Source organism: Solanum verrucosum, unplaced genomic scaffold (assembly GCF_900185275.1).
Source record: "Solanum verrucosum unplaced genomic scaffold, falcon-dt-bn FXZP01000307.1, whole genome shotgun sequence".
In the NCBI taxonomy this organism is placed as follows: Eukaryota; Viridiplantae; Streptophyta; class Magnoliopsida; order Solanales; family Solanaceae; genus Solanum; species Solanum verrucosum.
The window spans coordinates 59,680-72,673 of record NW_026020264.1 but is presented as its reverse complement, the minus strand read 5'-3'; the positions used below and the strand labels follow the sequence as shown (position 1 = coordinate 72,673).

At 30.9% G+C, this 12,994-nt stretch overlaps 1 protein-coding gene across 1 annotated transcript in view; it reads left to right on the top strand.

The window, feature by feature from the left end:
• LOC125833687 (very-long-chain aldehyde decarbonylase CER1-like) overlaps nt 1-11,568 on the top strand; it is a 41,006-nt gene extending 29,438 nt beyond the window's left edge. The window contains exons 2-11 of the mRNA XM_049512856.1: nt 8,494-8,553; nt 8,865-9,091; nt 9,291-9,523; nt 9,599-9,818; nt 10,012-10,387; nt 10,465-10,572; nt 10,643-10,843; nt 10,922-11,017; nt 11,134-11,307; nt 11,386-11,568. Coding sequence (XP_049368813.1) covers nt 8,494-8,553; nt 8,865-9,091; nt 9,291-9,523; nt 9,599-9,818; nt 10,012-10,387; nt 10,465-10,572; nt 10,643-10,843; nt 10,922-11,017; nt 11,134-11,307; nt 11,386-11,568 — 1,878 coding nt within the window. The remainder of the gene's footprint in view (nt 1-8,493; nt 8,554-8,864; nt 9,092-9,290; nt 9,524-9,598; nt 9,819-10,011; nt 10,388-10,464; nt 10,573-10,642; nt 10,844-10,921; nt 11,018-11,133; nt 11,308-11,385) is intronic.
• The last annotated feature ends 1,426 nt before the right edge of the window (nt 11,569-12,994 follow it).

The following is a 12,994-nucleotide window of genomic DNA, read 5'->3' as shown; positions in this document are numbered from 1 at the left end:
AAATATATTATTTTCCTAATAATATTTTTTCTATTAGTAAATGTTTGACCTACTTTAATTGTAAAAAAAATTAATTAAAATAAAAATATTTTCTATTTTATTAAAATTGTTTTTATCGTTATCAAAATGAAATTAATGATGAATTTTTTATAATCCTACTTATATAATCTATATTAGCCGTTAAAAGGTATATGTAGGTATTTTGGTTTAATTGATAAAATGAGATTTAATTTCCTACTTATTTATTACTTAGTTAATGTGATTTTAAAAGAAAAGAAACATAAATAAAATTCTTTATTTTTAATATTTTTAGGCTAAGTCATCAACAAACACTCAAAGTTGTCCTCAAATTCACTTGGACACCTTAACTAGAAGATGTACCTATTGAACACTTAATCTATTCAAAATAGGTACCTATTAAACATTTTTCGTTGACATGGCATGAAAAGTGTATTACACCAATATTCAGCGCGTGACCAACATTTTTAGCAAATATATTTTTTTATCTCTTTCTTCTTCTTTCACCATTACCCATTTCCACCGCGCTTGCCGACACCACCACAACCATTTCCATTGCACCTGCCGCCGCCGCCATTCCCACCACTATCCACCCTTCTCTTTCTCTCTTATATTCAATCATTTCACCTTCTCCCTCACCACTATCATATTCATCTGGAAAGCACTTCTATTCTTTTCAAAAATTAAGATAGAAGATGGGTTGAGCTACAAATCAAACAATTTTAAAATTTCTTTTTCAAAAATGAGTAATTTCTTATGATTAAAAGCCCAATTTCAGAATTAACTATTGAATAGAAAAGCTGAAAATAATAGAAATGAAGAAATTAAAGAAGAGTTTGATTTCAAATTGTCCTTATTTAAATCTGAGAAATCTCTTCACAAACATTTCAATTCCACCATTAATGATTTAATTTTCTTGAGCTTTCTTCTGAATCTGAGATGAGAAAACGAAAAAAATAAAGAAATTAAAAAAGAATATGTAGTTTACTATTTCTAATTTTTTTCTTTAATAAACATATTTGGATTTTATTTTTAGTTGAATTAAGAGACACCAAATAGATGAAAGCATTTGAATAGAAAAGGTTGCAAGGTCGACGGTGGCGGACAGCCGGACATGACCTTTACCTTTTTTTTATTATAAATTTTTAATTATTATTTTAACTCAAAATGCCACATGTATATCATTAATTCGTCAATTTGCGACATCATCGCGAGTGTGTTACACACATATTATATTTTTAGCTGATTGTCAAAAAAGTGTTCAAATGGTTCAAATTCGAGTTTGTAGAAGTGTTCAATAGGTATAAGGTTAGGTTGAGGTGCTCAAATGAATTATGCGGATAACTTTGAGTGGTTATGGATGACTTAAGCCATATTTTTATTAAGAGTAATGTGTTTAAAAAGAAAAAAAGTAATATATAATTATTAGAAAAAGGACGTTTGACCAATTAAGTAATGCTATGGACATTTTTAGTCCAAACCATAAGTGGAGGACTCTTCTTTAGACCAAATTATTACTCCCACCGTTCAATAATAGTTGTTGAACAATACATGTTCAATTTAAAAAATCAAGAGATAATCTATTTTTTGTGTTTATTTTACCCTTACTATTAAATATTATTTATCATCTAACACATTTTTAATGCATTAAATTTAATAAAGTGAAAGGATAATATAGTAATATTACCCCTATTATTTTGTTGTTTCTTAAGGGGTGTGTCAAGTTAATAGTGGACAACTATTGTTGAACAGAGGGAGCTATTCAGTGCATTTCTATTTAGTTTCGCATAATCCAGGGATAATTTTGATCTTTTTCATAAATTAAAGACTACCAGTTGTTTCCTTTAATTTTTTGTCTTATTCTTTTTCAAATTATGTGGAATTATTTGATTAAGCACATAGTTTAAGATATTTATACATGTTTTTTTAGAAATTTATGATCTATAATAAGTCAAATATTTGTGTAACGATCGTCGTGGTAGTTTTGGGCTTTCAATCTCTTTTTCCTTGTTTGACCCTTCCCACAACTTCATTTTACTGTTTGTGACTTGTGGGAAATGGTGTCACTATTTCTGAAGTGATGAAATGTGTTTCTAAGAAGATTTTTAGTTTTGAAAGTTAGAATTTGAAAAGTTTGATCAAATTTATCAAGATGAGTATAAACGAGACAAAAATTGAGTTCTGACATTTTTATAAGATTTAAAAGATAATTTTTACTAACATTGAATTTTTCGAGTCTCAAGGATTTAAAGTGTAATTTAAAATTTCTTTGAATCGATTTCCAGTTAAATTAACGAATAGACTTATTTTTGAACCAAGTGAAATCATTCAAATTTATCCATAAAATTTAAATAATAGGGTTACTATTCTAACTGATGTGCCACCATCTTCGTCAAACACTCAAAACCTACGATATCTATTTTATCTGAGTCCGGAGCCAATAGAGCAATTTTTTTCTTTCAAAAAACCAAAACGGTACATCAAAAAAAAAATTAACCAAAAGGGCAAAATCACTCCGTCAGGAGCGATTTTCTTCTGACAAAAGTTGACGTCGTCCGTTAAAAAAAAACAACGATTTTCTCAAAATAAAAAACTTCTTTTCTTCAAAAGAATTTAAAAAAAAAAAGATTTTTTTTAAAACCGCTATACTTCCAAAGATTTTGATAAGATTAAAAAAAAATCAGGATTTTTTTTTATGTGTTTAATCTTTGCCACTTTTGAAGTTTTTTTTTTTTAATTCAATATTCTTTTATTATTATTTATGATATATAATTCAATTTTCCTCATGCTTCAACATTTTTTTTGAGTATATTGTCCGTCTTGTTTATCATTTTTATATTATTAATAATTTAACAATAGGCATGAAAATAATAGCACATTAACAATAGGCATGAAAAACGCTGCCCCTGCAGCGATGTAAAGGAAAAAATTTGACTTAAAATCGCTGATGTGGTAGCGATTTTTAATAGAAAAAAAGTTTTTGGACAAAATCGTTGCTAGGGCAGCGACTAGCAGCGATTTTTAGTCATTGTGTCAGAGGGAAATCGCTTTGTCAGGAGTGATTTTGCCCTTTTGGTTTTTAAAAAAAATTGATGTGCCATTTTGAAATTTTTTACAATTTTTTTTGCCCTTTTGGCTCCGGACTCTATTTTATCTCTCAAACTCTCAACTTAAATTAACAAAGGGAAAATTGTATATAATAGTAAACTATTAATTCAAATTAAATGTTATAACCACAGTTTGATTTAATTGTAACCCTTAGCAAACTGTTGACATTCGCCTCCCCCCCTGAAATTCTCTCTCACTTTATACAAACACAAATGTATAAATTGTGTTTTTGTTTGTATACATCGAGAGAAAATTGTATTTACACATGCAAAATACATATATCTTTGTCATATACACTTATAATTATACAATACAGATATTCCCCTGCCCAGTTCTCTTTTGTCTTTCTCTCTTTTTCGCTTTATATAAATACAGATTATACAAAAATACAATGTGTAATTTGTGTTTGTATAAAGCGAGAGAGAGAGATTTGATATACAAACGTTTTATTTCGATTCAATTGTATACAAATTCAATTTTTATGCAGATATACAAACACATAAAATTGAATTGAGAGGCTGCCAACGATTTATACAAATGAGAGGCTGCCAACGATTTATACAAATGAGAGGATGCCAGCGATTTTATACAAATATGATGCCCCCAGCGATTTATACAATCTGATGCTCCATAACAAACATAAAGTTTGCTATGGAGCGCAATTATGCAAACTATAACTATAACATACAAATATGATTTTTATGTTTACTAAATGTGAAAATTATTCTATTAACAAGGCCAGCCCAACTCAACCAAATTTAACGCAAACGTTCATTAAATTACATTACCAATCTCCCTTCTTGTTTAATTTTGTCCGATAAAACATATTTAGTTTATCGAGTAAATTTAAAATAAATTTAATCCCCAACGATTATCAACTAAAGAGTTTTATCACATAAAATCACTTAACTTTCATTTTTACTCCAAAAGTCACTCAACTATAGATGTTTTACTTATAAAGTCACTCAACTTTGTTTTTTACTTCAAAAGTCACTCAATCTATTTAATTATTTTTTCCATTAAAATCTGCTTAAATGAAAACTTTATTTAAAATCAAATTCTAAAAAATAAAAAATATTATTAGGTAATTTTATTTAAATTAAAGATAATAGCTTCTAGTAATAAATTTTGTAAAAGGAAAGAACTGAGAATGTAATGTAAAATATTTAAAGGAGGTTTGAATGGAATTTTTACGTTCAATAATTATAATTACTTTGTCCCAATTTATAATCACACACTAGCTAACTTAGTTTGGAGGTTCTAAGACATTAATGACACATAATTTTTTTTAGGGATTGCATCATTTAGATTGGTCCTCGTATGTAATAACTTTTAAAAAATTATCTTAATTTTTGTGTATTACTTTCCACAACAAAAAAAATAAATTTAACCGGGCATATAGTTCAAAAGAATAAAAAAAGACTTTTGAAATTTATAATTTAAAACAAAAAATAGAATTTTGTGTGTCTATAAATCATTTTATTAAAAATAAAATAGAAACTCTAAAGCTAAATTATTTTTAATTATAAAAATTGACTAGAAGAAGGCCACAGAAATTGATCCAAAAATAACAATTGTATTTGATTTTTTTTTGGTATTTACCTAATCTGATCTAACATATTGAGTTTAATAAAAATAGGTGGTGACTCCCTTTTATTAATGCACACACAATTAATATTGATTAATATTATTAATATTAGCTTAAACTATAAATCCTAGATGTCGTAATTGGCAAGTTGCTTATCCCATGGTCCCATAAAGAAAGGAAAATTCACAGTCTAAAAAGAAATGGACGAGAAAATTATAAGGTGGGAATCGAATATTTATTAATAATGTGAAAATTTAGATATAACAAACCAATTGAGATATTAAAAATTAAATTTTTTCGAATTATAACTTATTAATTATGAATAACAGGCTACAATTTTTAACTTTCATAATAAGATATAAGGAAATAAAATATGAATTTCTTGAAACTTCTTATCAGAAAGGAGATTTTGTGGAGATAAATTGAATTGATGTGGCTCAGATGCAAAAGAGACACGCATTAGGACGGAGTTACAGTCAATTTAAGATTAAATTGATTTTTTCACATTTCTTAAGTTCTTACACAAACAAATATAGGGATTAAAGATTAAATTTGCACTTTTGAACTAGAGTAGGGTAAGATCTAGACCTATATTAATAGATCGGGTCAGATATATGTTGTCTATTAATAGTGTTTAGCACTTTGGTGTCGCATGTCCATACGTGGCCTTTTTCCTAAAAAAAAATAATAAAATTTACTTTTGAATTACGTGGAATGTTCTAAATTTGTTAACTTCAAAAAACACTGGTACCATGTTTAGGAGTGAATGCAATGTGTCGGGTACAAATTTCATAGGAATTTAGAAACTTTTGCTCAAATTGTATATATGTATATTAGATATTTATAAATATTTGACTGTGAATTTAATTATTTTCGTATATTAATTGAAAGTTATTGAATAAGTCAAGAAACTTCAAATGTTTGAATCCATTTTTGGGTATCACCGTTATCTTCTTCAATGCAATGACCAGATGTTCATCCCTCAAGCTCAAATTAACCAAATGAAACTCTAAAAATAATTAATTACACCACCAAAGAGAATTCTCACTTTTGACAGATCTACCCCTCATTTACACGATAAATAATAAATTTTTATTTTATCAAAACAACATTTTAACGAGTAAGCTTAGTATAATTGTATCAGGTAAATTTTTGTTCACATGTTTCAATAATCATCTCATCCCAATTTATGTAAAAATGCTTGATTAAGCAGGGGGACCATAGAAAGAAACTACTAACAAATTTTTAATATACTAAGTGTTAAATTCAAAATTTGTGTGAGTATTTAATAAAATTTTCTTCCTTTTATTATGAGTATCTAATAAAATGGTCTTTTCATGGATCAATCTATGTTGCTGGTTGCATATCAACTCAATTTTAAAGTAGGCTAAACTAAACAATCTAAATAAACCTAGTTAATAAAATAAGTAAATTATTCTGTTTAAATATGAACGGGTTATAATTTTATGAGCTAACTTTAACACCATATGAGTGTCACACACATTAATAGCTCAATTAGTTAGCACAATATATTCGTAGAGGTAGCTCCTAGTTAATTATCCCCTAATTGGTCACACTTTAATGATAGCAATTCTAATTCATTTTTGCCTGGTCCACCCTAAGTACCCGCCCCTATTTAACCAACCCATTTTACATATGGATCGACCCATTATCAACCTGCAGTAAAATGGGTAAAAAGGGGCTGGGTGCGGTTTACATTGCGTTGATTAGAGCATTTTTCTCTATAATATTTTATTAGAAAGTTGACTATTCTAGAAAGTTCATCAATGGAGTATTGACTATTGAGTAGTCATTTATAGTTAATCAAGAACAAATTTTGAATTTCAACATAAATATTTTAATGACCATGGTTTTCAAGCCAATTTCCGTGCACCTTCATTAATTTCACAGGATAACTGTCACCTCCCAGCATTAACACGTACCAGTTAACTCTTAAGACGTCATAGTTCTCAATCATTTTATTGATAACTAAACAACACCCTTAAATGCATAAATAGATTATCTTAAAATTTTGCACTTGCTATTTATTTACAAAAATGATTATAATTTCAACTTCAACTTCAACTTCATAGAAATGTGAGAAATATTAAGAGGACAAATCACATAATACACGGAAATGATGAAATTTAAGATGATCAAAGTTAATATTATCAGAATTTTTCTGCTGACGCAGAATAACAATATTAATTTGATTTATACACGAACTATATATTAATAATAGTGAAAGAAATGTTCTACCGCAAGAACTGGCGGATCTAAAATTTTCATTTAGGATGTTTGAAAAATAATAAAAGGATAAACGTGTGAATAAGCCAACAAAACACAATTTCAAGAAAGTAGTAATATATAGTTTATAGATACAAAAAGTTAGTTCCGTTACAAGAGACCTGAAACGTGATTTAATATTTGGCTCTTGAATCTTGGTGGGAGAACTAATGAAGTGATTTAGGAATTTGGGAAGATGAAAAGTGATTTTTAGCTTTCGGAAATGGACCCTTCGATTTTTTTGGGTTTAAATTTATTATTTTTCCACTTCTTTTATAATAAATTCCGAAAAAAAAAACGTGAAAAATTGTTCATGTTCACAATGGGATTAGAGGGTCAATTTTTAAAGAAATTTACCACTACGCCACACTTTGCTTGGGTTTCAAAATAAATATATATACATGAATACATAAAATTTACCTATATTCAACCCGCCCGTCAGTTATCCAACCTGTTTTTTACGCCCATTTGCCGCCCTAGTCACACGGTCCCATCAAAACACACTCCTATGTTATTTCACATTTGAATTAGGACTACAACATCGTTGACTTTCATACTTCCTCTGCTTCATAAAGTGAAATTATTTCCTTATTAGTTTATACGAATGATACAATTTTATATTTTTTTATATGAAAGCAAACCCGCAAGCTCGCAAATCACACGGTTGAGGTAATCTGCAATAGGTAAATTTGTTGGTGGTCTCAAGCCCAAACCACTTGGCCATCCCGAAGGGTAATGATAAAATTTTATATTTGAAAACAAAAAACTCTTAATGACATGTTTTTAATTATAGACACAAAATACTGTAACTACAAGTTACAAAGGACATCATTTTATACTTAAATTATGTTCTAGGTCAAATTATGTCATATAAATTGAAACGGGGAAGAGCAATAAGAAAAGAAAAAAACATAAATCGTACTTGTAGTTAGATGGGATGATTTGTTCCTGCATAGTTAACTATCATGGGATGATTTGGTTTGAATTCAAGTTATGATCATGGGATTAGTTATGATGGAATAAGTTAAGATGAGATTAGTTACGATGGGATTAGTTATGATGGAATAAGTTAAGATGAGATTAGTTACGATGGGATAAGTTATGCTATTATTATTTTTTACTGAGTGTTTGGTTTGTTGTATTCAATATAATAAATCTTAATAACAATTTTGTTTACAAAAATACCCTTCAAGATGTGAAAAGTGATGTATAAAAAGGGTTTAAAGGGATATTTTTATCATTTACTTATTTTAATCCTAGGATAAGTTATCTGGTACTAATTATTAATCTCGAGATAAGATATCCCGAACTTACCATCCAAATAACAAATTAAGTGGTACTATAATTTAATCTCAGGACTATTTGATATTATTCTTCGCATTAATATTCCCCTAAGGGAATATAGATTAAGAAGGTTGGCATTCCCTCTATATATATATACACACACACAAGGCAGTGGAAGCATGGGATTTTAAGATAACACAAATTAAAGAATGGCTACTAAACCTGGCATCCTTACAGAATGGCCTTGGGCATCCCTTGGCAACTTTAAGGTACTCTTTTATTGAATTTCCAACTATTTTTTCCAGTCAAAATATGTTATGTTTACAGTATATATGTACTTCTTTTTCTGTTGTTGGAATACATGTTCCTTCATTGATACAACAGAACAAGATGATTGTGCATGTTCGTTTCGACAAGCTTAATGCATTTAATTAGCTTTGTGTTTTCTTTTCTTCCTTCTGTATCTTTTTCGAATCAACGATCTTGTGTTGGATGATGAAGTTACTATAGCTTCATCATCCAACACCTTTTGCTTAACTCTTTTAACTTTTTTTTTTTTTTTTTAATTGTTGGGATGAAGTACTTGGTATTGGCACCATTTGTGGGTCATAGCATATACTCATTCTTCATGAGCAAAGAAGAAAGCCAGAGGGACTTTTCATACATATTCATATTCCTCTATATAGTCATGAGAATGGTTCACCACCAAATGTGGATATCCCTATCTCGCTACAGGTCTGCTAAGGGTGATAATCGGATTCTTGATAGAAGCATCGAATTTGATCAAGTTGACAGAGAAACAAACTGGTACGTATACTTCCCACCTTTTTTCGCGTTCAAGCATCCCCATTCTTGATATGCATATCCAACTAGGTTGCATGTGTCTAACCATGGTTTGGGGAGTACTTTCAACAGGATCCAAAGGGATCTAACAAAACTAAAAGAAGATGGATGCAAAATAAATTGTACATGACATGATTGATTAAGGTTGGATTTTTTTTTATAGGGATGATCAAATTATACTTAATGGAGTGGTGTTCTACATTGGATACCTGAAGTTCGCAGAGACTCATCACTTGCCTCTTTGGAGGATTGATGGGATCATTATAACTGCCTTGATTCATACCGGTCCTGTAGAGTTCCTCTATTATTGGCTACACAGAGCTCTGCATCATCATTTTCTATACTCTCGTTATCATTCCCATCATCACTCCTCCATTGTCACCGAGCCTCACACTGGTAACTCCTCTTCAAATACTTTTGTAGCATTTAATCAACTATCTGCAAATGCTTACATTTTTTTTTGGCTGGCAGCTGTTATTCACCCATTTGCTGAGATTGTAACATACTTAACGCTCTTTTTTATTCCATTATCCACAACAATATTCACTGGGACTGCTTCTATAGCTTCAATTGTTGCTTATGCCATCTATCTTGATTTCATGAACCTCATGGGCCATTGCAACTTTGAGCTAATTCCAAAGTGGACGTTCTCTATCTTTCCCCCTCTCAAGTACTTGATATATACGCCTTCGTGAGTCTTTTCAACCCTGTTTTTCAATTTTTATTTATATATAGCAGCATCTACCTTCTCTAGACCCTACTTTGTGGAATTTCATTGGGTATGTTAATGGACTGACTAGGCAGACAAGTAATCCTGAAGATTTTTTATTTGTGAACAATCTGCTTTATTCTTTACCACTAATATTAGTTCTTTGATGGCACAGGTTCCACTCACTACATCACACTCAATTTAGATCAAATTATTCACTTTTTATGCCAATGTATGACTATCTGTATGGTACAGTGGATAAGTCCTCAGATACGTTGTATGAAAAGTCACTTGAGAGGAAAGCTGAATTGCCTGATGTGGTGCACCTAACACATCTAACAACCCCAGAATCCATTTACCATCTTCGACTAGGATTTGCATCCTTGGCCTCAAAGCCTCACACTTCCAAGTGGTATTTTTGGTTGATGTCACCCGTCACCCTATGGTCATTTTTTATTACTTGGATTTATGGTCACACATTTGTTGTTGAGAGAAATTTGTTCAGGAATCTCAAAATACAAACTTGGGCTATCCCAAAATATAGTATGCAAGTAAGAACTTATTGTTAGGTCTGAGTTATACATATTGTTAAAGAGATCAATTGGCCTAATTATTTTATTTTGTTCAGTACTTTATGCAATGGCAAAGAGATACTATTAACAATTTGATTGAGGAAGCAATTATGGAAGCGGATCAGAAAGGCGTAAAAGTTTTGAGCCTTGGACTCCTAAATCAGGTAAGTAAAACTATACAAAATCAAATAATGCCTCAAATAACAATTATACACAAATGTAATGTTGTAGCAGGAAAAGCAGGTGAATAAGAATGGTGAACTTTACATAAGGAGGCATCCTAAGTTGAAAGTGAAGGTGGTGGATGGTAGTAGTTTAGCCGTCGCTGTAGTGTTAAACTCCATTCCTAAAGGAACTTCCCAAGTGGTACTTAGAGGCCGTTTCTCCAAAGTTGCTTACTCTATTGCCCTAGCCTTGTGCCAAGGAGGAACTCAGGTATATTTGACTATATATTGATCTCCACAATGATTTTCATTTCTCCGTCTCTTTTTTCATTGAAATTTTTATATACAGGTTATGATAGATGGAGAAGAGTACAAGAGACTAAAATCATTACTTAATCCTGAGGTTGCTACTAATTTGGTCCCTTCAAAATCTTATGCATCAAAGGTATAAAGTATAAACCATACCCCTCCCCTGCATATATATATATATATATATATATCCTCACAAGAACAACCGAGAAAATAATACTTCTTGATTAAAGTATATATATTATATTGCAGATATGGCTAGTAGGGGACGGATTGAGTGAAGATGAACAATTGAAAGCACCAAAAGGAACATTATTCATTCCTTTTTCACAATTTCCACCAAGGAAAGTTCGCAAGGATTGCTTCTATTTCAACACACCAGCCATGAATATCCCAAAACATCTTGAAAATGTAGACTCTTGTGAGGTTAGAAAAATCATTTGATTATCTGTGTATGGTACAAGTCCTTAGGACATTCATGACTAATTTTGTTTATGATTCCAGAACTGGCTACCAAGAAGGGTGATGAGTGCATGGAGAATAGCCGGGATTTTGCATGCATTGGAAGGTTGGAATGAGCATGAATGTGGTAACAAGATGTTTGATATTGACAAAGTATGGAAAGCAAGCCTTCGACATGGTTTTAGCCCATTGACCACGCCTTCTGCTATTGAAGCAAAGGCTTAAAATTAAAACACACATTGTCTTCATTATTATGATCATATCTTGAATCAGTAATGACTTACTATCTCAAGTATGGATGCTAAATACCTTTAATAAGACTAGGGAAGCCATTGTTTTCCCTAATTATTACGTATAATTTTATTTACAAATAAGCAGTTTTCTGTTGATTTCAATCCGAATATCTGTCAAAGTTCTATCTCTCGACGGTTAATTTCCACTCATGAAATACTTTATATAAAGCTTATATATAACATATCAAACCAAAAAAATTCTCATGGCATCTAGGCCACTTATGTACAAATCACCCCCAACTTTTAATGGATTGAATTGGGTAGATCAAAATGAGTTGAGTTAATAAATGAACGGATTATGTTTTCATGGGCTAATTTAGCCACTCTTCTGTCTAAGTCTAGGTATAGTTATTATTTTACTTTTTCTTACACGTTAAGAGTAGTTATTACTATACTTGTAAGGGCATGTTTAGTGGAGATCATCACATCTATTTCACCATGTTCATGCATAAGTAAACACATATTGCCAGTTGAAGCCTAACTTTTTTTTCTACCTTGGTCTAGCCTCCTATGCACCCTCAATCGTGCAATGGATCAAATCTAATCCTAGCGTTGTGAAGAGCAGTTTTGACAACTTAATTCTGGATCTGGACTCTATGCTAGTTATTGAGAAGATCCAAATCACCACTAAAATAACAAACCTTGATTAGAAGCACACTCCTAAATTAAGGTGCAGCAGAAAAGGATTCAAGTCACTCATTCATTGCTAGGACATATGAGAGTCATGCCTGCTACTAGTAGCCTACAAACGAAATAGTAATAAAAATATCAAAAAAGACAGAAAGAAATGAAGTTCGATGTACAAATATCAACCGCCAAATAAAGACATAACTCTTAACTAAGCAAACAGAAGACCCAAAACTCTGCAGATCGAAGACCGTTGTGGCCTGAATTGTACTGAGACTGCGAGAGAGAGAGAGACGGAATTGAGAAGAGGGAAAACAACTCTTGCTAAAAAAACTCCAAAAGAAGAGAGGATCACTGATGAACTTCTTTTAGCAAGTGTTGTTTCTCCACTTCCCCATTACCAATTTGCCGGAGTTGTCATTCTAGGGTTTCAACTCACATCACATATATCCTTTATATTCAGATTTGAGGTTTCCTTCTTTCTTTTTGTCGGGCCGAATTTGAGTTGAGTGTCGTTATTCACGCTGGGTGCCCGTGAGGCCCAAAAATTCTTACCTACTCTACCATCCACCAAAAATACATATACATTGTGCAGTAGTCTATTCTTTTTAACGAGTTACTTTTTAGCTCAAATTTCTTCTAAACAGTTTCAAAACTAAATATGAGTTTCACTCAATGTTTTGAGTCTTTTTACACTTCAATCGATTCATATTGTTGTAAGTCAAATTTTA